General features: G+C 33.9%; 3 protein-coding genes across 5 annotated transcripts in view; 2 read left to right on the forward strand and 1 right to left on the reverse strand.

The window, feature by feature from the left end:
• Positions 1-3,880: 3,880 nt before the first annotated feature.
• Positions 3,881-10,896, forward strand: LOC110658153 (uncharacterized). Its single transcript, XM_058146583.1, has 4 exons — positions 3,881-4,125; positions 4,353-4,409; positions 4,541-8,206; positions 8,992-10,896. The coding sequence occupies exons 3-4, from the start codon at positions 4,577-4,579 to the stop codon at positions 10,426-10,428; spliced, it is 5,067 nt and encodes a 1,688-aa protein (XP_058002566.1). The 5' UTR covers positions 3,881-4,125; positions 4,353-4,409; positions 4,541-4,576; the 3' UTR covers positions 10,429-10,896.
• Positions 10,897-11,684: 788 nt separating this feature from the next.
• LOC110658152 (protein FAR1-RELATED SEQUENCE 3) lies at positions 11,685-15,004 on the reverse strand. Its single transcript, XM_021815646.2, has 6 exons — positions 14,760-15,004; positions 14,449-14,619; positions 13,619-13,843; positions 13,386-13,475; positions 12,736-12,855; positions 11,685-11,970 (listed from the first exon to the last, which is right to left on the reverse strand). The coding sequence occupies exons 1-6, from the start codon at positions 14,934-14,936 to the stop codon at positions 11,926-11,928; spliced, it is 828 nt and encodes a 275-aa protein (XP_021671338.2). The 5' UTR covers positions 14,937-15,004; the 3' UTR covers positions 11,685-11,925.
• A 611-nt stretch (positions 15,005-15,615) lies between these two features.
• Positions 15,616-27,023, forward strand: part of LOC110658151 (uncharacterized) — a 30,194-nt gene continuing 18,786 nt past the window's right edge. For 2 of the 3 annotated variants that reach the window (XM_058146585.1, XM_058146584.1), the window contains exons 1-3: positions 15,616-15,773; positions 17,120-17,177; positions 17,318-17,380. The gene's annotated coding sequence lies outside the window, so the exon portion shown is untranslated. Of the gene's footprint in view, positions 15,774-15,917; positions 16,617-17,119; positions 17,178-17,317; positions 17,381-27,023 lie in introns of those variants that run through there. The other variant, XM_058146586.1, reaches the window with a different exon arrangement.

Here is a 27,023-nt window from a genome sequence, read left to right on the forward strand (position 1 = left end):
GAAAATAATCCACTCAATAAAAAAAATTTATAAATATATATAATTCATATACACACACAAGGGTTAAGAAATTCTATCTAATTTGTTCAAAGTATGACACATTTAATATGGTAAAAATCACTTTAAGGATAATAATAATAATATCAATTTCATCAATATATCAAATAAATTAGTCAATATATAAATTAATTTTAGTATTAACAAAATTTAAGTTACAATTTATCAAATTTACGGTACATTAATTATTTTGATAATTACTAATTTAAAGTTATTAAACACAGAGTATAAAAATTTTAATTTAAGTTATAATTATTTGTGATTTTAACCTGTTTGGTAATAACTTATAAAGCAGTATTTAATATTTTAATCATAATCAAAATATTATATTTATTATTTATATCGTTGATAACATAGTATTTACACTAGCTTTTAATTACCCCTCATTATTTTTAAATTTAACACCTAATCCAATAACTATTTTTTACCTAATACTTTTACTTTAAATCATTATGTAAATAACTAACAATTATTAGTTAATATCTAACGGCTAATAAAACTGCTAATAGTTATTAAAATAACCAATAGTTATTAAAACAAATGATATTATCGAACAAAATATTTATAAATTAATCAAAAAAAATAAATTTATGATTAAGTTTAGAGGTTTTAATAAGTTTGTTTTTTCTTCTTTGAGTTTAAATAAGTTTATGCATTCATAAGGTAGAAATCTAAATACAATAAAGCCTAATAAATATTTTAATAATATTTTGAATTACGTAAAAGTTTATTTCAATATAATTATAAATAACTTTAAAGTTGTAAGAGTGAGAGTTATATCAAGTATAAACTAAATTTACAAGTTAAAAGATATTTTTAACTAATTATAATACATTTTTATAAGAATTTAAAATAAATAATAAAACAAAATAAATTGATTATTAGGTGTAAGCAGTTCCACCGAGTCAATTAAAAAAATTAAGTTACTTTAAAAATATTTATTTATTTAATTATCTAAAAATACTAAGAATTAAATATTAATTTCCAACCATCAAAATTAAAAAATGAAAAATAAAAAATCCGTAATATTAGAAATTGTCCACCACTTATGCCACCTTTGGAACCCAATTAACTCACGTGTCCTCTCTTTTTTTTTTATCTTCTCACGCAGAAAAATTCTGCTTCTTCCTTGGCTCCAAGTCTACCTGATGGATGGGTCTGGCATTCCATGTAATTAGGGGTGTGCAGTTTTCGGTTTAAACTGAAAAATCGAATCGAATCGATTAATTCGGTTCAATCAGTTTGATTTTAAAATTTAATCGGTTTGGTTCGGTTTATAATTTTGATAATTTCGATTAATCGGTTCGGTTCGGTTATTTTCATAAAAAAAATCAAAAAAATCGAACCGAACCGAAATTATTAATATATATAGGAAATCAAAAAAATCGAATCAAATTGAATCGAACCGAATCGAACCGAACCGAAATCAAAGAAAACCGAACCGAACCTAAAGATTTTTGAGTTTTGATTTCTAATTTTTTTTGTTTTTATGTTTTTATTATTTAGATTTAATGTTAAAAATATGAAATTTTATAAATTTCGGTTTGATCGGTTTAAAATCGAACCGAACCGAAATTTATCAGTTCGATTCGATTCGGTTTTCTCTTATCAATCGGTTCGGTTCGGTTTTTAAAATTTTCAATTTTCGGTTTTCGGTTTCATCGGTTCGGTTCTGTTCGAAACCGAACCGACAGTTTGCACACCCCTACATGTAATAGTATTGTTGACTTGGGCTTGGGCTTGACCCATCATGGTGAAACCAAGCCGTCATTTTATCTTGAAAAGAGCAGGATGATTGCAATTGGGTTTGGAACCAGACCAGTCCAACTCAAAATCGAAATTGAATCAGAATAGGTACGATAAGGCTGAGTATTCGATTCAAATTAAATCAAACTGAATCAAATTATTAAAATCGAATTAACTAAATTACTATATTTTAAAAACAGAACTAAACCAAAATGAATGAAAAAGTGAACCGAACTGAACTGCTTTATTTTAGTTCGGTTCGATCTTGAACAGATCGGCTTTGAGCTTAGATAGATTTTTTAATTTAGATTTTATTTTTAAGTTATTTAGTTTAATTTTGACATTGGTTTGAACTTAATAACAATTGATCAATGAAATTAAACAATTTATATATATAAAATTACATATAATTCATAAATTTTATATAAAAACAAATCAATTTAAAAATAATAAAACAATTTGATTTGATTCGATTCAATTAATTTTGTTCTCTTTAAAACCGAACCAAATTGAATTATCTTAAAAACTAAAGCGAATTGCTGAATTAAAATGGTTTGGTTCTATTTACTCGGTTCAAACTAAATAGCGTTCACTCCTAGGTACGAATTATGCTTTTTTTTTTTTTTATTTATCTTATTGTGAATCTAATCGAAATTAAATTATGGGTTATGACTAAAATCAGATTGTTTAGCTAAAAAAATAAAATTTCATTCAAGATTAAATCAATATCCTCTTGAGCTTATCTTATTGTCAGCTCTAAACCAAAACATTAAGAAGCAGTCATTATTGAGTTGTGCTGAATACAAAAGGGCAAATGCTCATCTCAACTTTGTGAAAATGCAGCAGCTTCTGATACAAATAATTTTGAAAACCATGGTCCATTTCAGATCAATTTGAAAGACAGTGACTGGCTTCCTAAATAAATGGAAAATTGGAGGAAAAGATTAGTTCCCTTAATGTGTCTAAAATCAATTTTGTGTTGATGCAATTATAAAGGCAACCAGGTCCAATTCCAAAGTGCACTAATCAATATTGTAGATGAAAGAAAGTGGATTTGTTATGAGTTGACATGACAGGTCCCTACTGCCCAACTTGGAAAGCAAGATAAGGAACAGAATAAAATCCTCTTTATCCCTCTAAGTAATCATCATTCCCACATTAAATAAGGTTTATGCATGTTATAGTGTTTGCAATTTTTCCCCCCTTGTTCTTACCCTAATTTATTCCAGTAGTTGAAATTTATGACTGCATGATAAATTTAGTTTCAAATCTTCATTCTTTTTATCTCTATTAAAATTTTTAAATAAAACATTCAGAATAAAGATAATCTTTATAATTCATATATGAACTTTATCTTATGTTTCATATTTGACATTTAATTTTAATTTATTATTAAAAAATTCATAAACCTTAATTCTGTTTCATGAAAATTATTTTTATAATAAATTTTGGTGAATGACAAATATATAATTATGATGACATTAATATTTTTATAATAAATTTAGATGATAATTAAAACAGTGTGGAAAAAAAGAGATAAAAAATATAATTTTATTTTTTTTTAATTTGAAAAAATATATAATAAGTTAAAGGAATTCTTGTAAAATAAAATTAAAGTTAAGTATTTTTAATAACTAATTAAAATTAGGGAAGAAAGAAAAATACAGAACAAAAGTCAATGAAAATTACTCTTTAGAACAATAACATTTTGTTTTTCATTATTTAAGTTAGATCCAAATAATAATTACATAAGCTATGAGTAAATGAGTGTTCAAAGTTAATCTAATCATATTAAAGAAAATATGATTAGAATAAATTATTAATTTTTAATTAACATTATAAATACTTTCATCTTTATTAGTTTTTTTTTAGAGAAACTTTCTTCTTTATTATTTAAGATGACTTTATTTTATTAATGAACAAATATAAATGTATAATAATAATATAAGTATAAGGTTTCTCTTATATTCATTTAAAATATTATTCATAATTGGTTAAAAATAAAATGAAATTTAAAAATGAATATGTAACATAGAAAAAAAAAATGCAATAAAAAAAAACTTTTCTCATTAAAATCTGTCATCTTTCTCTTCTTTTTGTGGCAGTCCACTTCTTCTTCTCTGTCGAATACAATTTAATAACAAAAACCACTGAGAAAACAAAAGCTCTGTATAGCTGTTGTTGAGCCCAAAAGAATACTTTGAAAATAAAAAGTTAGCTAAAGAAAGATGACAAGTAACAGAAAGAGGGACAAACGCAAAGGATTCCATTTCCTTCTCTTTTGAATACTCTTTTTATCACTTTGATCTCTGTTTCAATCTGGTAAGTTATTCTTTGCTCTAGTTTTATTTTCCTATAAAGTCTCAGACTATAAACATACTCCCATAATTTTCTCTCAATTTCTGGCTTTCTGGTATTATTAAGTTGATAAATCATTTGATTATTTTCTGAATTTGAATTTTCTTTTGCAGAGTTTTATCTCATTTTTTTTTTTTAATTCTAATCGAAACCATCACTTAATTTTTTTTTTAATATTTTTTGGGTTTCAGGTATTGAATTCAATCGTCATCGGATTGCTCCTTATTTCCTTTGATTAGATTTTTGAGGTGGGTTTTTGCTTTCACTCTCATCTCTCAACTCTTTTAACTTTTGCTTATATTTTTATAGCATTGTCTTTCATGGATCTAGTGCTTATTGTTTAGTTTCTGATTTTTTTTTTTTTCCTGTTGAAAAACAGATTGGGATTGGAAACATAGAAAGAACAAGAGAGAGAATGGGTCTTGATGCAATGAGAACTAGCGTTCAAGTCAGGAGGTTTTTGGTCATTTCAATTAGGACATCTTATAAATCAGTTCGTAAGCATCCATTTCTTGTGGGGATGGCGTGTTTCTTGATATTCTTGTACAGATCATTTCCTTTTTTGTTTTCCCTTTTAGTCTCTTCATCCCCTGTTTTTGTTTGTACTGCTATTTTGCTTGGTACCCTTTTGAGTTTTGGGGAACCCAACATACCTGAAATTGGAAAAGAGACGGAACAAGAAGTTACTCATGAGATTTCTTCTCTGAAAGCCGGGGTTATTGGGGATGCCACTGTTGTTGTTGAGAAAGATGAGAACTTTTTTGTAGAGAATTTTGTAGGGAAGAGAAAGGATGCAGCAGAGGAAGCCATTGGAGAAGAGAATTGGGAGAAGAATGTAGTTAGCAAGATTGAGGGAGATGATGCTTTAGATAATTATATGCCACTGATTGATGAGAGTTCTCGGGATATTAAATTTGAGAAACAAGTGATTGAAGAAGTGGAGAGAGAATTTGATGATTTGGAGCTGGAGAAGAACAGGGAAATTTACAAGGAAAAACAAGGTATTGGAGAGGTCTTGAGTAATGGGGAGGCTGTTGAGAATCATTATACTCTGATTCCAAATGTGGGAGATGACAGTCTTCTAGTAGAAGAAGATAAATTTCCTGCAGAGTTTACTGAAGCTGAAAAGGGTGATCACTTGCATTCTGAGCTTCCATCTTGGAAACGGATAAATGATGATGATAAAGAGGAGGAAGAAGAGGATGACAAGGCTTCTGATTCTGGCTCTGATGGGGCAGAGAGTTCCTCTCCAGATGCTTCAATGGCAGATATTATTCCAATGCTTGATGAGCTCCACCCACTTTTAGACGAGGAAACTCCACAACCAGCTCGTATGTCTCAAGATGGATCTGATACTGGTTCAGAGTGCTCTCATAAGAGTGTTGAGTCAGAGGAGGATGTAGAAAACCAGGCAGATGGAGAAGAAGATGGTGATGATGATAATGACAATGAGGAAGGGGAAGAAGAAGTGCAGGGGGGTAAAGAGGATGAGAGTAAGTCTGCAATCAAATGGACGGAGGATGACCAAAAGATTCTCATGGATTTGGGCACTTTAGAGCTTGAAAGAAACCAACGTCTAGAGAGTCTTATTGCTAGGAGAAGAGCTTGTAGAAACCTGAGTATAATGGCTGAGAAGAATCTTATAGACTTGGATGGGGCTGATCTTCCCGTTAATATTCCACCTATTTCAACAACAAGACGCAACCCCTTTGATCTTGCTTATGATTCTTACGAAGATGTTCCTGGGTCTGCTCCATCTGTACTGTTGCCTAGACGTAATCCATTTGATCTTCCTTATGATTCAAATGAGGAAAAACCTGATCTTAAAGTTGATAGTTTTCAGCAAGAATTCTCAGCATTTCAGCATAGGGAACCAGTCTTTCGAAGGCATGAAAGTTTCAGCGTGGGACCATCTGTTTTGGGGGCTACCAAACAAGAGAGGCAAGATATTCGGTGGAAGCCATATTTTGTGCCTGAAAGATTTGCTACTGAGGAAACAAGATATCATACCTTCCAACGGCAATTGAGTGAAGCTAGTGAGTCGAAGGTGAGCTCAATTCCTGATACTGAATCAGTGAGTTCAGCTGTGGAAGAGGAGAACAAGAAGCTCGATGAAGAAGATCTCTCTCAAGAAACAGAAATGTTCTCCAATTTGGACCATGTTTCTGTCCTTGTTGAATGTGGAAGCCTGTTATCTGAAGATGTTGACTCAGTGGACATTGAAAACATTGAGAGGAGAGATGTTCATCATGATGAGGATGAAATTACACTTAGAGATGTAGAAAATCACCATGAATTAGATCCAAGTTTGTCTACATCAAGAGGGGCAACTCCATTAAAACTCAACACAAGTGAAATTCTTCTGAAAATGGAACCAGGTGAAGAGGAGTATAGCAACAGATCAAGCAAATCATCACTGTCAGAAGTAGATGAAAAAATATCTGATGTGAAAAAGAGATCAACGAGTCCAGATCCAGGTGACAGTCAGATTGAGGAATCTCACGTTTCAACCCAAACTTCACTTGATTCAGATTTCCATTTTATGAGTGAGGCGGTGGATGAAAATCAAGAAAGGAAGCCTGCTCAGGAGCCAAGAGGAAACCATGCTGCAGAACATATCAGTGTAATGCAAACCTCATTTGATTCAGATTTTCAATTTACACGTGGTGTGGAAGATGACAATAGACATATTGAGCCTGTTTTTGAGCCAACAGGCAATTGTATTGGAGATTCTCGCATTTTGATGCAAGCTTCACTAGATTCAGATTCACATTTCAAGACTCTGGTGGTAGATAATGATAAACAACAGGAGCCTGTTCTGGAGCCAAGCGGTAGGGAATCTTGCATTTTGACACAGACTTCACTCTATTCAGATTTTCATTTTACAAGTGGGGTGGTGGATGACAATCAACATAAGGAGCCTGTTTATGATTCAAGCCCCCAAGCAGTTGACAAGTTCCTCTCTTTATTGTCAATCTCGTCTGATACACAAGGCGTGACATCAGAAATGGGTTCGCCTCCAGCATTAGCTGAATTTTCTGGTAAAGAATCTGAAGTGCATACTGAGAACATGGGGAAAAATACTTCTGGCCACAAAAAGACGCGTGAAGGCTCCTCAAAAGAACAATCATTAGATGAAAATGAATCAACATCAAGGGAAGTTACAGAAATTGAACTTGATGTTGCGAAGGTTGGGCTGTCGGGAGATGATCTAGCATTTGATTTTCAAGATGGTAAAATTGGGTTTACGAAGTCAGAATTGGTAGTTGAGCATGATGCAGCTGATTTACCTCCATCTTCATCAAGCAATGGATCTGTCAAGGAGGATCATCAGTGCAAGGAAGAAAGCTCCAATAATGAGTTGGAGGAACTGCACCCATCAATTCCTAATGCTGAAATAGTTGTTGGGCTTCAACAAGATGTAATTGATAAGTTGTATTCTGCCTCTTCTGGTAATCAGATGGCTTCTGAAGAGACAATTTTGCATGCACTAGAGGAACAACATCCTCCAGTTGAAGTTGATGTTTCAATGGACTCCAAATTGTCTTCTTCAGAGTTTGAATCTGTGGAGGAGCATGCAATGCATATGGAAGGCATTCTTCAGCCGGAACAGGAAGAAGTATCTTCATCAGGTCTTGATGCAGAGATCCGTGTCAACAGTTTAGTGGCTTCAAGCTTTGAGCATATGCCTTCTAATGATTTAAATTTGTCTGAAAATGAGGAAAGACAGCCTGCAGTGGTGGGTGAGCAAGTTTTAGAGGCTCATCCAGATGGACCCTCTTCAGAGATTAAGCATGTGGAGGAACTTTCATTAAGGAAGGAAGAAGGTCTCCAATTTAAGCAAGATCAGTTGCGTTCATCAAGTTCTGATGTAATGAATGGTGATGACCTCCTTCAAGATGCAGATGTGAAGCTTGTTTCTTCAGGTTCTAGTTATCAGCATGTGCCTTTTGAGGCAAAATCTCCCTTTGAAGTGGAGAAACAGCTGTCTTGGGCAGATAAATCTATTGTTGAACCATCCATAAAAGATGATGATATCTCCCAGGTAAGACCAGTGATTATTCTCTTCTAGCTTATTATTTTCTTTAATTTAAAAAATGGCCTCATATCTTGTCTGCTGCTTGTTTTAAAAGAGCTTCATTGTCTTCAGTGGTGCTTTCTCTTTATTAAGTAAACTATATTGTTCAGCCACGGCAATAGATAGAATGTTCTGCAGTTGTGTAAATCATTTGTTGCCAAGTTGTTTGATAGTAAATTTAGCGCTAAAACTTGGCTCCTTAGGAAGGGTTTCAATGTGTCAGGTTGTAACAGAGAGGTTCTTGCTTTTACATTGTAAACTGGTAAAACTGGTGAGGTTCAGATAATTTTTTAATATATACCCACTACTGACATCTCACACATACGTGTACATAAATGGCATAGCATGTGTATAAAGTTATCATATGTGAGAAGAATGTGTTTATGCACTGTTTTGTGGAATATATAAACAATGTTATCCTTTGCTCTTAAATTTATTTGAATTTTTCTTTGTTGGCTTCGTTTGCAGTTGCTCCATTCTAGTATTTGTGTGATTATCTTAACATTTAAGCATGCTTCTTATATATGGAACTTTGGTCCATTAACACCTGGTATCAAATAGTTGGGATTAAGGCTTTGTTGAGTTAAAAAAAAAAAAAAAGGCTTTGCTGAGTTCAGTTATCTGTCAATACTTGTGTTGGTTTGATACATTTGATTTTTGCGAAATGGGAATCTGTATCAGCTGGACTTCAAATTCATTATATCGAAGAGTTGAGATTGGATGCTTATCATAGTTGTTGTAACACAATGTAGGAACCATCTGTTACCTTGGAGGAGTCCACAGCGGAAGTGAACATTGCCAACAACATAAATGTGCCTGAAGTCCTTCATCATGAGACATCTGAATCTGCTTTGGTCCCACCAGAGAGTCTAGAGTACAAATCAAAGGTTGATGAATTTGATTTTAAAGACAACATCCTTGATAAAATTGTCTATGAGGACAGTGGTCATGTCTTAGAACACCCCGACTATTCAGCAGAAACTCACGGGTCTTTTGTTGCTGAGGAAAATATCAATGAAGATGAAGATGAGATAAAGGAGATTGATGAAGGATTGTTGTCAGAACTGGACACAGTTGGGGACTTTAGTGTCAAAGAAGTGGTTGGTGAGTCACTTCATGATGAACAAATACCAGGAAAATCTAGTAGTGCGATTCCTGAATACAATTGGTTACCAGGAGGTTCAAGTGTGCCAGAGATTAAGCCAGAACTCCCAATCCTTGAAGTTAGTTCAGTTACAGATATTGAGTTGGCCTTCAAGCAACTTCATGAAGGAGTAGATGTTGAGGAGGTCATCCTTCCAAGTGTGATTCAGGATCAACCAGTTGTTGCTTCCAAATTGCAAGATGTTGAAGCAAGATCTTTGGAAGATCTTCATGTGGCTATGAAGCAAGCCTCAGAAGGGAACATTGAAGAGATGTCAAAACTGTCTGATTCAATGGGAGGGCCAGCAGGACTAAACGAAGTGGGTTCTAGCAGTTCTACAAAGGAGCTCCCAATTCTTGAAGTTAGAACGATCAATGATATTGACCTGGCCTTCAAGCAACTTAAAGAAGGTGCAGATGTTGAGGAGGTAATCCTTCCCAGCACAATTGAACAGCATCTAGCAAATAATGAATCCAGAAACCCTCAACAATCTAGTTTTGACCTGCAAGTTATTGAAGCAAGATCTCTGGAAGATCTTCATGTGGCCATGAAGCAAGCTTCAGAAGAACATATCAAAGATAGGTCAAAACCATCAGATTTAAACAAAGGGCAAGCAGAAGTAAATGACGTGGGTTTTAGCAGTTCTACCAAGGAGCTTCCAGTTCTTGAAGTTGGAACAGTTGATGATATTGACCTGCCTTTCGATCAACCCAAAAATGGTGCAAATGTTACCAGCACAATTGAGCAGCATCTAGTTGTGAATGAATCCAGAGATCCTCTACATTCTAGTTCAGATTTGCAAGATCTTGATAATGCCATGAAGGAAGTTTCAGAGGTTACTATTGAGCAGCTGCCAAAATCATCAGATCCAATCAAAGAGATATCAAGGACTTCAGAAGTAAATGAAATTGGTCCCACCAAGGACATTGAATCAAGTACTGTAAAAGTATATGAAGCAGGTGTTATCCAGGAGAGTGGATCAAGTACTGTAGAGTTTGGTTCTCAAGAAACGATCACTGCAGTTCCTGCTGAACCAATGCATTGATTTGATGAAACATCTGGAGTTTCATGTTTGAACATATCAGATACAAAAGGTGAGAGTGCAAAATCTCTTAGATTGAGCTCAAGTTCTAGCTCTTGCTCAAGCTTCACAGGTACTGATTGAAAAAGAGAATTGACGGAGTAAAGAGAAAAAGGTTTTGTGGTTTGAGTTTTCCATTGATGCGGTTTACTTCTGTGATCATGGGCTTTTTCTTTTTATAGTTTGGTTTTCTCTCTTGTTTTCATTACTGGATGTTGGTTTTTGTTTTGCCCTTTCAATTGATTGATCTCTTCAAGAATGAGTTTTGGTTTGATTTCTTGAAGTGTGATTATTATTTTTTTCATCTTCTAGCCTTAAGAAGTGAGAAGTTTGAGGGTTTTTGGGAGAAAAGTTTGAAATCTTTGCATATTGTAAACCATATTTTGTAGAGACAGTGATTTGATCAATGCCAGATGTATATTGTTTCGTGCATCTTTTCACTTTACAAAGTCTGTGCTGGGATGATATGCAGAGGGGAACAAAGAATTGTTATCTTCTTTAGCGAGAAGAATGGGTACTAAAAGTCTTAAAATATAATCATTTTTTAATAATAAAATTAAAAAGTTAAATTTTTATAATAAAATCTTAATTATTTTAAATTGTTCACTATTAATGATATTTATTTTGATTCCTTTAGTTAAATATAAAGATATATTTTTTTAAAACATTTCAGTCCTAAAACATTTAAAATGTTTACATTCTATTTTCGTTTTCACTTATTTTCTTCATTAATTCCAAAAAGTAAAAAGTTTAAAAATAATTTTTTGAATGAAATTTCTTCAAATAATAAATCAAAACAGTCCAAAAATATTTTTATTCAATTATTTTGAATATTTTGAACAATTTAAATATTTTTATTCAATTATTTTTAATATTTTGAACAATTTAAATTATTTAAAATTTAAATGCATTATATTTCACAAAAAATTAAAAATTTTAATTTTTTTAATTCAAAGAAGTTGGTTGTTGATTTGAACTTCTTACATTTTAAAATGATATAATTTAAATGATTTAAATTTCTTAAAAATTAAAAAATACATAAAAATTAAACTTTTTTAAAAATTTTAATACTGAAATGTAAATAAAAAAAAATGCTTGGGTAATTGGGTTTCGGATCCAGATGACTTGGATAATTGATTTTGGAATAGCATATAAATTGAAAAAAAAAAAAAAAGACAGCCTTAAGTATTGAATTTCCAATTGGCGTGGAGTACCATCAATTATGCTGTAGAATGAAATTAATTTATTGTTATTCAAAATATGAAAACAACATGCCATCGAGTGGATTTTTGCAGAGATTCCCAGGAGAAAAATCTCAACAACACATGCTAGTTTTGAGTTTTAAGCTCCAATCCAGCAAACTTCGCACAAAGCAGATCAAGGGTGCTAAATTGCTAATAAGTTAGTTCTGCAGACAGCTATAAACAAAGAAAGAGATTAATCAAAATGGTTGTGACAACTCTATTGTTTTTGCTTCTTCTGAGCCGGACCTGAAGAGGTGTGAACCTGCCAAAATATTGGTTTACAAAAACAAATTCAGATTCTAATGAGAACAGGAAAGATCCACTATCTTTTTCTTTTTTGGCTCCAATGATATTCACTGATTATACGGTTGATCCCATATCAAAGTTAACCATTCCTTACACCAAAAAAATTAAGCATGCACAATTCACAAAAATGGACTTGGATGCCTTGCCATCACCATCAGTCAAGAAACAACATTTTTGAATTAAGGATCTAATAAATATTACTGAGTGGTGAGGAGGTTTCTATGTTTAATTGTACATGAAACAGAAAAGGCTCCTAAGACCTAAAGCCAATGCAAAAGCCATTTCCTCTCCATGTAGAGTTTCTCTCTTCAAATTCCATTTGCCTGGTAACCTTTAGCTTTACTTCTCTCTCTCTCTCTCTCTCTCTCTCTCTCTTTAAATAATTTTTACAATTAATTAAATTCATCAGAAGAAAATCCTGAACAGGAAGCACACACGAGAATTTTTCCATAATTTGCAAGTTTCAATTTGTTTTGGAACCAAGAGGGTGTAGATAAGAGAGAGTCTGGCCCTTTGACTTGACTTTCTCCAGAGTTCACTATTTTAGGTATATTATGTGGAAAGTAGTAGCCCCATGACTTTAGGAGTATAGGACTATAGAAGGTTGGTCTAACTAGACATTATTAATTTAAAAAAGACATGTAAGACGCATAAGCGCTGGATGAATCATTCAAAAACTCTACTTTTCCTCAAGACCATATGATAGAGGGAACATCTATACCGTGCTAGAAAGTTGCTCACTGATGTAGGTCATTGATCTCAACATCGCTTCAAGTGTGTCCCTAGTAAGCTGAAATTTCACCTCCGTTTCTCCTGAAGGAGACTTGGTGAAATCTTGAAGCTGCAATGATGGATACAAAAAGCAATATAAAAGAAGAAACAACTGGGAATTATGATGAAGTTCAGATAACTAAAGGATATAAGAATTAACACTATTATAAAAGGAGTGATGTCATGAATAGTCTGTTAAAACATTGAAACTTAAAGATGGAAAGTCTGAATAGCATCATATATAACCACCCATATCCATGCAGCATGAAAAGTTAAAAAAAATCAGTTACTTTCAGCAATTCTTAATTAAATCATTCAACATCAAATCTTAAACAGTAGGCTTCTTGGCCTCTGCAAATGACTTTCCATGATCACATGACTTCCCTTCTTTTATCACGCAAGTATGCATGAAGTTCTTGATCAATAATAAGCATTATGACCTATTAAATCAGTATAACATAAAAGAATACACATAATGCATGGGCATTTGAGTAGTTATCAGCATAATGTAAAAGAGACCAAACAATTGTTTAAAAAGTTAGAATAATTTGCTAAGATCACTGCTACTGCAAAAGACATAATAACAGCATTTTTACAGACCTTGAGACTGATGATGGCTACTCTATTTGCTGCTGCAGAGTTGCAATTCTCCATGGTCCATGTCATTGACTTAAGGCGTGGCAAAGCACCCTATTTTATGATAAAATAAAGTCATATAGGAATATTCACAAACCATCCAAATTTCCAATAGATAAAATGTTAAGCATCTTGAGCCCTTCACTGCTACTTTCAAATTTGCAGTCAAACAAAAGCACAAATTAAATTCTTCTTACCAAGTTTTCAGAAGGGCTAGCGTCTTGTTGGATAGAAACAGGTGCAATATGTGAGGCATTGGTACCAGTGATGATTGATGGAGAAAACCCGAGATCATTGCGATTCAAACGTCCATTAAGATCATCCTGGCGAGGCCAAAGTGGCATTGAAATCACAGAAGATGAGAAAGATGGTTGCACGCTAGCTTTCACCTGGTAGGAGACACTGGTCCTTGGTAGGGGATGCTAGACAGGATGCATATAAATAAAATATCATTGAAATGAAGAACAAGCAAAAGAAAAGTTAACAAACCAAAGACAAACAGAGAAAGAGAGAACAGCAAGGAACTAACATTACATAAGAGAAAAGCAATCATGTTACCATGTTACCCTGCCAAAAAACTTCTCAAAAGGAGTCCGTCCTTACAAAATTTGTGAAGTAGGTAACTGAAGGAATAAGATCACAATTCATTTACAGGGGCTCAAACAAAAAGATGAAGTTCTTGATAGTCAATACAAATTTTCTTTTTCATTAACTCCTCATACACAATTTCATTTCACATCATTTGAGAATAAGCCAAATTAAAAAAAAAAATAAAGGAATTCATGGATAAGTACTTAATAAGGGTCTAGTAGGAGACTACAAAGCCAGCAACCTTCAAACCACAAAACCATTACACAAAATGCAATGCCACGGAGCTACAAGCCTTGGTTTAGAATTCAAAAACCATGGCTACTACTATCTTCTAGTTGTTCGCATTCCTACTAAAACAAATTTTATCATAACCCACTAATATCACTCAATAAAAATAGCAAGTCTTATACTTGTTCAAGAGTTCAAGGTAAGCAACCTGTTCTCTTGACATTTCCTCTTTCCATTGATTCTGATATTTCTGGAGCAACAACACAAGAAAGCTTTGCAGATCAAGTGAAAGATCAGGAGGAAACAGCTTCAAGAGATCATCTCCAGTGAAGTTCTCATGCACACTTTTTCTGATAAGCGAACGAAGGCATGCCAAAACCTATTATCAGATCTTTTTGTTACTGAATTTCGACAAAAATAGAAAAAGAATTCTCGCGCAAATTCAAAGGCGGAATGCTGGAAAAAACGACGTTCAGCACCAGGTTGAACAGATTAGAGCAAATATTAAAATATGCTTACAGGATCAACTTCGGAGAGTGAAAGGAGACTGAGGAGAGACTGGATGTGAGACTTTTCCGGCGAGCGGAGACCGGTTCTCCTGGTTTTCCAGAGCGTAGTGAGTATATGGTCGAGCGCTTCCTCTGAATTTATCGCCGATAGCTTGTGCAGTTGTAAGTAAAGCGAGTCTTCGTCCATTTTTTTTCGTCTTTCTGCTCTCTTTTATCCCTCCACAGTTCTGCGGTTTTGAAGCTCGCAGAGAGTGAGGCACGTGATGTGCGCATGCACCATGGCCTTTCTTTTCATTACTATGTTGTTTTTTTTTTAGGAAATTCATTAATTATTTTATTACTAATACGCTTAGTTTTATAATTTTATTGGTTATTTATCTTATATGAATTGATGTTTTAAATAAAATTCAAAATAAATTATATACTATATTAATATGATTTTTATGTGATTATATTTTTTTATAAATTTATATAATTAAAATTATTATATTATGTAATTTATTAATTTAACTAATATAATATTTACTCATAAAAATTTTATATAAATTTTGAAATTATAAATAAATATAATATATAAATAGGTCGGTTAATCAAAATATTAATGTGATTTTTTTTTATAAATTTATATTTTGTAATTTATTAATTTAGTCAATATAATATTTATTCATAAAAATTTTATATAAATTTTGAAAATATAATTATTTTACCTTTTAAAATGGTCAGGTATCGAATCCTGTTGTGCTTTTTACCTTAAAAAAAAAATAATAAATGGGATTAATGGCACAGATGAGCCCTACTTACCAATCAGCGGAGATCTACGGTTCCTTTCGCTCCAGGTGGCTGCCTAAAATTATTTTCCATTGTCATCAAGCTACTCTTTGCGTCCTTTCTTCTCTCTCCACGACAGCTTTCCACATCTCTCTGTGGGTCTCTCTCTAAGTAATTATTTCTCAATTTCTAGGGTTTTTCCTCTCAATTTCAGACCCTTCTCTAATTCGCTTGGCGCTTCCCCTTCTTTTCACAGGTCAATTACATTAAGCATTAATCTTAGCTCGCTTTACTTATTCAATTTGTCCTATCATTTTTGGCCGCTGCCACTACAATCCTTTGCTTATTTTTTTTTTTCATTTAGTTTTTTATATAATAGTTCAATAGGGCGTGTCAAAAAACTAAATCACAGTTCAGCTGCTGAGAAAACGTTAAAATGAAAGAAAATTTTGGGATATTTGATAGCTCATGCTTCGTTATTTGCCGTTTTTAAAGTGTTCCATTTGTCATGCACACTTGGGGTATTTGATTATTTTTACTTTTTCTTTCGCCAAAAGAAATGAAAAAATTTTAAAATTAAGCAATTGTTTTGTTAATTTATGAATTCTCTTGCGAACTAAATGGAGCAGAAACTTTTTTGCACTCTTTCCGCAAATTCTTTGTTACTGTAGAGCTTGTTTTCTGTACGACTGCCACTTTTCCTAATCTTGGGTCTCTGAGAAGAGTGGAAATACTTACTGGGGGAAATATATATGAACTGTCAGCTACAGTATTTACTTGGCATTTATAGTGGGTTGCTGGGTTATTAGGTGGGAGACGTGTTCATGCTTGTGTGATGGGCTCATATTGCTATGACTACTAATGGGTTGGCGGTTTTAGTCTATTGCTATTTTGGGTGAGACATTTAAGAGGTATTCAACAATTAGAATTGGAGTTCCTAATTGTGTGTTGGAGAGGATAGATCTTGAGCATAAACCGGATGAGATGGTTGCTGTGTTGCATTTCTTATTGGATATGGCAGCAATAAACTTGGAGTTGGAGATGCTTTTACTCTCTCTTGTATAGTGGGAGGTTTCAAATACCTAAGTAGATGATTATGGTAACTCATTTTCCACGTTGCTGTAGCTGTATGTCATTTGTATTCATTATCATATGGCTTTAATATTGGAACCCTTCTGTTAGTTATCATGCTCCAAACCAACTATTTCCTTAACTATAAGGGTAGAGATAAGTGGGTTTATTTCCATGTAATCGAAATTTTTAACTTTATACTAATAATAATATAGATTTAAGCTTTTGGGTCATGCAGACATGAGTTCACTATATTCATTTTATTGAGAGTTAACTTGCATGGGTAAAAGAAATGGTATTACATTTTATATACGGCTGCAGCTATATGGTTCAATTGTGGATATGATTGATGAATGGTCCTCAATGGTGTTAGAGATGAACGACTTAATTGTATACTATTTTATTGACAAAGCTAATGGCTCAACCTTTTTGCATTGCCTGTGTAGTCCTGCACTCCTGCTATAATTCTTTTGCATTGCCTCTGTAGTCCTGCGCTCCTGCTGTAATTCTTTTCTTCTTGTTATTTTTCAGGAATTCCCTCAATTGGAGACAAAAATTAAGGGTTCATGATGGAACTTCATTGATTGGGGTATGTATTTATTAGATTTACAGTTTAGAGAATGTTAACAAAGGATCTCTCCCTACATCCCCATCCTTAACACAGAAGCTAGGCCCAAGTAGCTATATCTTGCTTGTATTTTTTACTTTGTGGAATTTTTTCCTCATTAGGTTATTCTATAGTTGGTGAAGGGAAGGAAAAGATGTGGAAGGGTGTGACTATGCTCTTATAAGGTAAGATTGGTCTACATGTTGAATATATCTTGCTTTGACTATGATCTACATATATGAGATTATTGTCACTAGTGAAATTTTGCTATGAATTTCATATTCTCATTATTCGTATAAATATTATAAATTTTTTTTGCTAGTTTTGACTGCACCTTTGAAAAATTTCCTTTCTCTATGTGTTTATGGGGATTTGGTTTCAAGTAGAGTTGAATGGAGAAAAAGGATCCATGTAGCTGACTCCAACTAATTTGGGAATAAGGCGTAGTTGTCATTGTTGTTGTCGTTTGTTCTATATGTGTTTTGATAATTGGTTTACTTGCAGTGAACCTGATTCTTAATTTTTCTTTTACACTTATTTTACTTTATTTTTTAGATGATAAGGAAACTAGTTGCCTAACATATGGTAACTTGATATTTATGGTGATATGATATTTCTTTTCTTTTCTTTCCCCTTTAGAGATTAAAGAATTGTTACTTTTTAATTTGTTTAGCATTGAAATTGTCCTTTAAGGTGGAAGTGTAAGATTATCTTGATCTTTCAAGCATTTTCTTTGAAATTTTTTTGCCCAAAAATTTCTCTCGACATTTGTTTGCTGAAATTGCTTTTTAATGATAGCTTATACTAAACTCAACTAAGTTATATGGATTCTTTTTATTCTGATTGGGCGAATCCGCAAGTATATGGGTCGTCTCAAGTAATAAAGTGATGAATCAAGTATCGTTCCCACGAGGATTTGCTGTTTAAGTACCAAACTATGAATGAAGCGATTATTTGGGCTAATGATTAATGAATAAATGGTAAATGTAAATGAGCAAGGTAAATGTAAATGAGCAAGTTAAATTGATTAATCTAATTGGAATGGGTAAAAGGGCAAAAAATAAATTCTAGATCTAGTTTGCAATTAAACTAAATTAACAATGGGTAATTCAAATCAAAGTCTAATTATGCTAAAAGTGATTCCAGAGTTGGCGGTTTATGCATAAATTAATTGGGATTTGTCTTGGGCATTCCAATTTTTAGGGAAAAATAGAGTTTGAAGGAAATTGATTCTAAATTTCTTTGATATCTTTTTCAAGCAAACCAAAGTGTGTTTTAAAATAACCAAACCTACTTTCGTATGTTATTTGATTACTTTAAAACTCATTAAGTTTTGTAACCAATAATTAATTCCTCTTAAAATCTTAGTTTATTTCTAAATCTAGGTGATTTTAAGTTCCAATCATTGATTATCTATCAATGACTTTCACCTTTCGGTCCTTCAATCAAAGATTAACACAATACCCAATGGGTACCAACATTAGGCAAGTAAATCAAGCACACAAGGAAGGAATCAAAACTCATATTTATGTAAAATAAGGAAATACCCAATCCAAATCCACAAATTAATCTAAACATATTTCCCAACTCTGAAATCTAAAGAGATTACTTACTCATGATGGTATTTACAAGAAAGGTTGATGGAAAAGTAAAGAAAAACATGATAAAAGGATCAAAATAGAAAAACTCAGGTAGAAGAACCAAAATATCTGGTTTCTGGAGCTCCAAAACTGATGCTGTAGCTCATCCTCCAACAGAAAATGGCGTCTCCTCTCTCTCTCTCTATTAAATTTTCTTTCCTTTTTGTCTTTCCTTCCTTTCCTCTTGTGGCAAAAATAAGGAAATGATGAATTTATATGGTCCTAAAAAGTTGCCCTAAAAGTAAATAAGAGCTAAGGAGTGGGTAGGAAATGAGGTGTAAAATTATCCAAGTCAGCAGCATCTTTCACGTTAGGCGATGCCGCTTAGGGTTCGGCTTAACCCTAAGCAGCTTTTTAGCAGATTTCAGCTTCTAGTCGCATTGTCTGCTTAAGGTTAAGCAGACCTTCAGCAAATCTCGGCAGATTTAGAGTAAAATGGACCTTTCTGCTTATGCTTGACTTGTGCTGCACCTTAAGCACTACCGCTTTACCCTAAGCATGATCTTAAGCAAAGTCTCAAGCAAATTTCGGCTGGTTTGCTCTTTCAAGGCTTGATTTCTTTAACTTTCCTCCATGCTTAAAGAACTCCAAATCTCTTCAAATCACTACCTATTGCACTCATTGATCTTCGATTTGTCACAAAATCCTATCAAAAACAACAAAATTACAAAAATCAAATATAAAGTATCTAAAATTAACAAATAAGATAAAATAAAGTTAAAAACATAAAATACACTAAAATATAAGGGTAAAATGGATGCAAAACTACCCTAAAATGCCTATATGAAATGATTGTAATAAATTTCCCCAAACTCAAACCTTTGCTTGTCCTCAAGCAAATTAAAAACAATTAATGCAATTTGGGGTACCTTGCCTTAAATTTATGAAAATTACTTATCCAAACTCTCAAGCTTACTTTTAGCCACCAACAAACCATATACCCACTTTCAAGATACAAAGAATTTAATCCTTACCAAAGTTATCACCGCTTAGCCTTGGGTCAATTATCCATATCATCAAGCCCAAATCAATCAATCACAAAGAATAATCATGCCTAAATAGACTATAGGGTAATCCATAAACTAAAGTGTCTCAAATAATGATGGAAGTAAATAAATGGATTAATGATATTCCAATCCCACAGGCAATTCTCCTATTCCAATCTCCACTAATGTAACTGTTATGGAAAGTCAATCACTATGTTATGGAAAGTTAATCATTATATTATTTCTCTGTATATTTTGTATTCTGTATTCCTATTTAGGATTTTTTATTTAGGATTTCTTCCTAATTAGTAGAACACAATTATAGGAATCAATTGTATATATATACACCCATGTACAGATTAATTGATATCAAGGAGAATCATCTCATTCTACATGGTATCAGAGCAGGTCATCAATCTAGGGTGACTATTTGTTCTCACTACCCAGCTCAGGAGAGACCTTGGCCGTCGACCGGCCGTTTCAACCCCGATCAACATCGCCGGCGTCATCTCAACCCTCTCATTCCACCACTGTGTGCTGTTGCCTGATCCAGTATAACCATTAAAGGACTTCTGAGGTTTGGCTTTCATATCCTATTTCGGTATTTGCTTGATTTGTGATTTTGGGTTATTTTGCTGTTATAAACACTTTGGATTAGCGTTTCGGTTAGTTTTCTTTGTCTCAACAAATGGCAGACAATAAGAATGTTATTTCTGATGTGATTCCGATGATGATTAAGATCACGGAACACAAACTTAATGGTTCGAATTACCTGGAGTGGAGTAAAACTGTTAGGGTCTATTTGCGTAGCATTGATAAGGATGAACACCTTACTAAAGATCCACCCACTGATGATACACGACAAACTTGGCTAAGGGAGGATGCTCGGTTGTTTTTGCAGCTTCGGAACTTGATTCATAGTGAGGTAATTAGTTTTATTAATCACTGTGATTTGTTAAGGAATTGATGGATTACTTAGATTTTCTGTATTCTGGTAAATGGAATATCTCCCGCATTTATGATGTTTGTAAGGCATTCTACCGTGCTGAGAAAGAGGATAAGTCTCTCACGGCTTATTTTATGGATTTTAAACGGGTATATGAGGAACTTAATGTATTGTTGCCTTTTAGTCCTGATGTGAAAGTTAAGCAGGCCTAACGGAGCAATCGGTCATTATGAGTTTTCTTGCAGGCCTTCCTTGAGCATGAGATCGCTAAATCTCGATTCTCTCGATCGAGATTTCCTCTTTGCATGAAACGTTCACACGGGTCCTTCGTACAGAGAGTACTCAATCTTCACAGCCTGCCAGTAGTGCTCTTGTTAGTCGTAATCCAAATGGACAACAGGGTAATAGGAGAGGAAGTAGAGGAGGAATTACAGCAAATGTAAGTAATCAGTAATGGAGAGGCTAGTTCTAATCAGGACTCAAGATGAGTAATTTGTTATTATTGCCATGAGCCTGGCCATACAAAATCTCAATGTCCGCAACTTCAGAGAAAAAATCAGCGATCACAGATGGCAAATCTGGCAGCAGAGAATTCTACAATATCTTCTTCTGAGAAAACTATTTTGGTATCTCAGAGGATTTTGCACAATTTTCCCGATGTCGTGCATCTCTAAAGCCTACGGTTCTCACATCGCGATCACGAGTCGTAAATCCTCTAGATGACTTGTTTCTTCTTGATCCAATTGTGTTATTGTGTATGTTGCGACAGATTACATTACAGGTAATTCTATTCTTCTATCCGCTACCTAATCTCACTTCCTCTGTTACTTTAGCCGATGGTTCTACTTCTTGTCATGGGTTCTGAATCGCGAACCCGACGTTCGCCAATTTCTTTGTCTTCTGCTTTGTGTCTACCAAAATTCTCTTTTAATCTACTTTTTGTTAGTAAACTTACTCGTACCTTAAATTGTTCTGCTTTCCTTTTTCCCGACTGTTTGTTTTAGGATCTTACGACGAAGCAGATTATTGGTAGAGGACGCGAGTCAGGTGGTCTCTACATTCTGGAAAATCATGTACCGCGGTCGCTTGTTTGCTCCAGTACCTTAACACCTCTTGAATCTCATTGTAGATTGGATCATCCTTCTTTGTCTACCATGAAGAAGCTGTTTCCTCAATTTCAGTCTTTATCAGTACTAGAATGTGAGTCGTGTCAGTTTGCAAAACATCATCGTTTGCCTTCTGTGTCTAGAGTCAATAAACGGGCTTCATCTCCTTTTGAGTTAGTTCATTCTGATGTTTGGAGTCCTTGTTCTGTTACATCTAAAACTAGATTTCGTTATTTTGTTACTTTTGTTGATGATTACTCTTGTGTTACCTGGTTATATTTAATGAAGAATCGTTCTGAGTTATTTTCTATCTTTTGTGCCTTTTGTAATGAAATCAAAACTCAATTTAATATTTCTGTGCGCATATTAAGAAGTGACAATGCCAAAAAATACTTTTCAGCACAATTTCAGCCTTATATGGCACAAAATGGCATTCTTCATCAGTCTTCCTGTGTGGATACCCCATCCCAAAATGGCGTGGCAGAAAGAAAAAATCGTCATCTTCTTGAGGTAACTCGTGCTCTTCTTTTTCAGATGAAAGTACCTTAACACTTTTGGACGGTTGCAGTTTCTACGGCATGTTTTTTGATCAATCGTATGCCGTCTTCTGTCCTTAATGGGGATCTTCCTTATACTACTTTGTTTCCTACAAAATCTCTGTTCCCTATTGAACTCCGTATTTTTGGTTGTACCTGTTTTGTGCGTGATGTTCGTCCACAGGTTACTAAATTGGATCCAAAATCTCTCAAATGTGTCTTCCTTGGGTACTCCCGGCTTCAAAAAGGGTACCGTTGTTTCTCTCCTACTCTTAATCGTTATCTTATTTCTGCAGATGTCACATTTTTTGAGTCCACTCCATTTTTTCCTCCATCATCTGTGTATGAGAATCAGGGGGAGGAGGATGATCTCTTAATATATACTGTCCAACCAATGTCTAGTCCTCTCCCACAGCCTGTTCCTTCTGTCTCTAGACATACTCGACCTCCCGTTGTTCATGTTTATTCCAGGAGATTGAGATTCGACTCGGATCCTCCACCGATTTCGTTGGGAGATCCTATACCTCATACTAATCATGATTCTGATTTAGACTTACCCATTGCTCTTCGTAAAGGTAAACGTTCATGTACTTATCCTATCTCTTCTTTTGTTTCTTATAATCAATTGTCTTCTTGTTCTCGGTGTTTTGTTACTTCTTTAGACTCTGTTCCTATTCCTAATACTGTTGATGAGGCACTGTATCATTCTGGCTGGTGTGATGCTATGAAAGAGAAAATGGAGGCTTTAGATGCTAATGTTATATGGGAACTATTGCCTTTGCCCACTGGTAAGAAAGCTATTGGTTGCAAATGGGTATATACTGTAAAGGTAAATCCTGATGGTTCTGTGGCTAGGTTAAAAGCACGCCTTGTAGCAAAAGGATATGCTCAGACATATGGGGTTGATTACTCTGATACTTTTTCTCCTGTAGCTAAACTTACTTCTATTCGCTTGTTTATCTCTTTAGCAGCTACATATGATTGGCCCCTGCATCAATTGGATATCAAGAATGTTTTCCTTCATGGTGATCTTCAGGAGGAGGTGTATATGGAGCAACTACCTGGGTTTGTTGCTTAGGAGGAGTTGGGTAAAGTTTGTAGGCTTCAGAAGTCTCTTTATGGCTTGAAACAAAGTCCTAGGGCATGGTTTGGGAGATTCAGTGAAGCAGTACAGGAATTTGGTATGCAAAAGAGTAAATGTGATCACTCAGTATTTTATAGGCAATCTGAGGCTGGTCTAATTCTCTTGGTAGTCTATGTGGATGACATTGTCATCACTGGGAGTGACTCTGCAGGTATTTCATCTCTTAAAACCTTCCTCCAAACTCAGTTTCAAACCAAAGACTTGGGATTGTTAAAGTATTTCTTGGGTATCGAAGTTATGAGAAGTAAGAAGGGTATTTTCTTGTCTCAAAGAAAATATGTCCTCGATCTATTGACAGAGACAGGAAAATTAGGTGCTAAGCCTTGTAGCTCACCAATGACTCCAACTTTACAATTGTTAGCGAGGATAGTGAGTTGTTTGAAGATCCAGAGAGATACAGAGATTGGTAGGAAAATTGAACTACCTTATACCACTGTCCCGACATTGCTTATGCCGTTAGTGTGGTAAGTCAGTTTATGTCTTCCCCAACCGTTGCTCATTGGGAAGCCTTGGAACAAATCTTGTGTTATCTGAAGGGCGCTCCAGGAAGAGGTTTGCTTTATGGTAATCATGGGCATTTGAATGTTGAATGTTTTTCAGATGCCGATTGGGCTGGATCTAAGGTTGACAGGAGGTCAACTACTGGATATTGCGTTTTTATTGGAGGAAATTTGGTGTCTTGGAGAAGCAAGAAGCAGAGTGTAGTTTCTCGTTCTAGTGCTGAATCCGAATACAGAGCCATGGCACAATCAGTATGTGAGGTAATGTGGATACTTCAATTACTAGATGAGACAGGTTTTAAGACCTCCCTGCCTGTGAAATTGTGGTGTGATAATCAAGCTGCTCTTTATATTGCTTCTAATCCGGTGTTTCATGAGCGGAGCAAACATATTGAGATTGATTGTCACTTTATTCGTGAAAAGATTCAACAACAGATTATCTCAACATGACACATTAAAACTGGAGAGCAGTTAGGAGATATTTTCACAAAAGCTCTGAATGGAGCTAGGATTGACTACATTTGTAACAAGTTGGGCATGATTAACATCTATGCTCCAACTTGAGGGGGAGTGTTATGGAAAGTCAATCACTATGTTATGGAAAGTTAATCATTATATTATTTCTCTGTATATTTTGTATTCTGTATTCCTATTTAGAATTTTTTATTTAGGATTTCTTCCTAATTAGTAGAACACAATTATACGAATCAATTGTATATATATATATCCATGTACAGATTAATTGATATCAAGGAGAATCATCTCATTCTACAGTAACAAAACACTATCAAAAGATCAAAAGGACTTTCAAGGGTTGTAATGGGGCCAAGGGGGTGATAATGTGGCTAACAAGAAAAGGATAAAGGTAACAAAATATGAGAATAATCAAATTATTAAAAGATCAAGACACAATTTTTTTTTTTTTTTTTAAAGAAGGATTTGGGAGAAGGAACTTTACAACTATTCACCAATGCTAGCATATAATTTTAAAGCTTTTGGAGGGACTATATAAATAATATTGACTTTGAATTACAATTGTCTCTTTCAATTCACCCCCAAACGCATTTCTTTGTGCACTTGGGTGGTGAATTACTTTGCATACCATAATTGAATTTGCTAGCTTTTTTTTTTTTTTTTTTCTTAAAGTGTATCTATCACTCAAAGAATTATTCTCATGGAGGGTAGGTAAATGTTTGGGTTTATTGCTAGGTAGTAATGTGGGTTTCAAAGGAATAAGAGGGATAAATATAGGCTCAAATTGGTTCCAAAGGGAAATTTTTAAGTGAGGTTGGCTAAGGCTAAAATATGGGTTTAAAATTCAAAGAATGCCTAGATCATTTCTTTTTCAAGTGTATGCTATGATTTCGCCTTGAAAGGTTTAGGAAGATTGTTTTAGGATTGGTGAGACATCAATTAGCTACTTCTCACCTTAGAGTTTTCTCTAGGCACTCAAAGTCAATGCAATTGATTAGGTGGCCCTTGGCTAAGAAGATATAAACTAAAGCAAGAATCTAATAACTTTGCACCTATCTAGAACTTTCAATCGATCAAACCCTTCTAAAAGTAAGCTTAATTTGCTCTTCAAAGCAACTCTCAATCCTTTAAGGATAAGGTAAAAATTTATTTTTATGATATGCATGATCCTAAAATGAATGCATAAATTGAATTAAAACTAAGTGTAATCTATATGAAAACTATATGCAAATGTATGTATATAAGTATAGACATGTGTGTAGTATATGTATAAGTGTATGAATCATCTATATATGAATGAATGAAATGCAATAAATGAATGAATGAAAATTTTAAAAATTTTGCAAAAATTTTGCCTTCACCCCCAAACTCAAATGAAACATTGTCCTCAATGTTTAAAATGAATGCAAAGATGGGCAAAATTGTGTGAACTACTCAATTAATGAAATTTATACAATTGGGGATTAAATCAATATAAGGTTAAGAATTCCAAAATTAGCTCAAAGTGATATTAACAATGAAGCTCTAGAGAGAAAAATGTGAAAAAGTATCCCAAATGTATGAATTTACACTGCTTAAGATGTTGCTTGACTTGCTGTGTAGGGTAAAGCGAAAGCATAAGCAGTGGCAATATACCATTAGCATAAATAGTAAAAGGATAAGCTGTTACCTCCAAATGATGTGAAACAGATGCGGCTCAAAGGAAATTTGTGCAACTCATCAATGTCAACAAAATTAGGATTGAAGAAAAAGATAAAGTGCAAAAATAATGTGTAAGAAGATGAAAAAGTGTAAAGAAATAAGATGTAACAGTTAAATCAAGAATTAAACCAAAAAGCATTTACGGAATAACTATGTCTGTAGCAGAAGATAAAATAAAATAAAATAAACTAAAGGAAAGAAGTGCAAGTATAATCATAAAAACTAATTACCAAAGTATTACAACTATTACTAAAGTTTGAAAATTAAAATAAACAGATTACAAAATAAACCTAACACAGAAACTGAATTGAAAAACTAGTACTGTTACTGCTACTGCACTAAAACTAATACTAAATTGCTGCTACTGTTCAAGCTCTGCTGTCAAGGCTTTGCTGCTGCATCAGGGTCTGCTTCAGGTTCTGCAGTAGGTTCATTGTGATCCGAAGCTTCAGAAGCAGTTTCCAAATTTTCTGTGAGGTCTTTCATTTCTTGAAGCATGTCTTGGCCCCAATGATATAAGTTGTTATAAGATTGGGCCAATTTGTTGTAGAGCTCCAGCATTTGAAGTTGTTGCTGCTTCTGTTTCTTTTTAAGAGATGAAAATCTCTTTTTAAGTTTCTTTTCTAGCTTCTTCTTTTGGTTGACCTGCTGCTGACCCATGGTATCAATTTTGACTTCTAAGCTCTTCAAGGTAGCAAGGATTTCTGTGGTGTCAGGTGAGGGAACAGATGGTTGGACAGTGAAACTTGCTATTTTGGATTCCAAGGATCTTAAGAGGGACAAAATGTCTGCTGA

Source organism: Hevea brasiliensis, chromosome 5 (genome assembly GCF_030052815.1).
Source record: "Hevea brasiliensis isolate MT/VB/25A 57/8 chromosome 5, ASM3005281v1, whole genome shotgun sequence".
NCBI classification, from domain to species: Eukaryota; Viridiplantae; Streptophyta; class Magnoliopsida; order Malpighiales; family Euphorbiaceae; genus Hevea; species Hevea brasiliensis.

Bases quoted from the DNA above. Each gene is read 5' to 3' on its own strand.
- LOC110658153 (XM_058146583.1), top strand. From the start codon at position 4,577: ATGGGTCTTGATGCAATGAGAACTAGCGTTCAAGTCAGGAGGTTTTTG. The intron at 8,207-8,991 runs GTAAGACCAGTG...AACACAATGTAG, and splicing joins AAGATGATGATATCTCCCAG to GAACCATCTGTTACCTTGGA.
- LOC110658152 (XM_021815646.2), bottom strand. From the start codon at position 14,936: ATGGACGAAGACTCGCTTTACTTACAACTGCACAAGCTATCGGCGATA. The intron at 13,844-14,448 runs GTTGCTTACCTT...CATCCTGTCTAG, and splicing joins AGGAAATGTCAAGAGAACAG to CATCCCCTACCAAGGACCAG. The intron at 13,476-13,618 runs GTAAGAAGAATT...ATCATAAAATAG, and splicing joins CTAGCCCTTCTGAAAACTTG to GGTGCTTTGCCACGCCTTAA.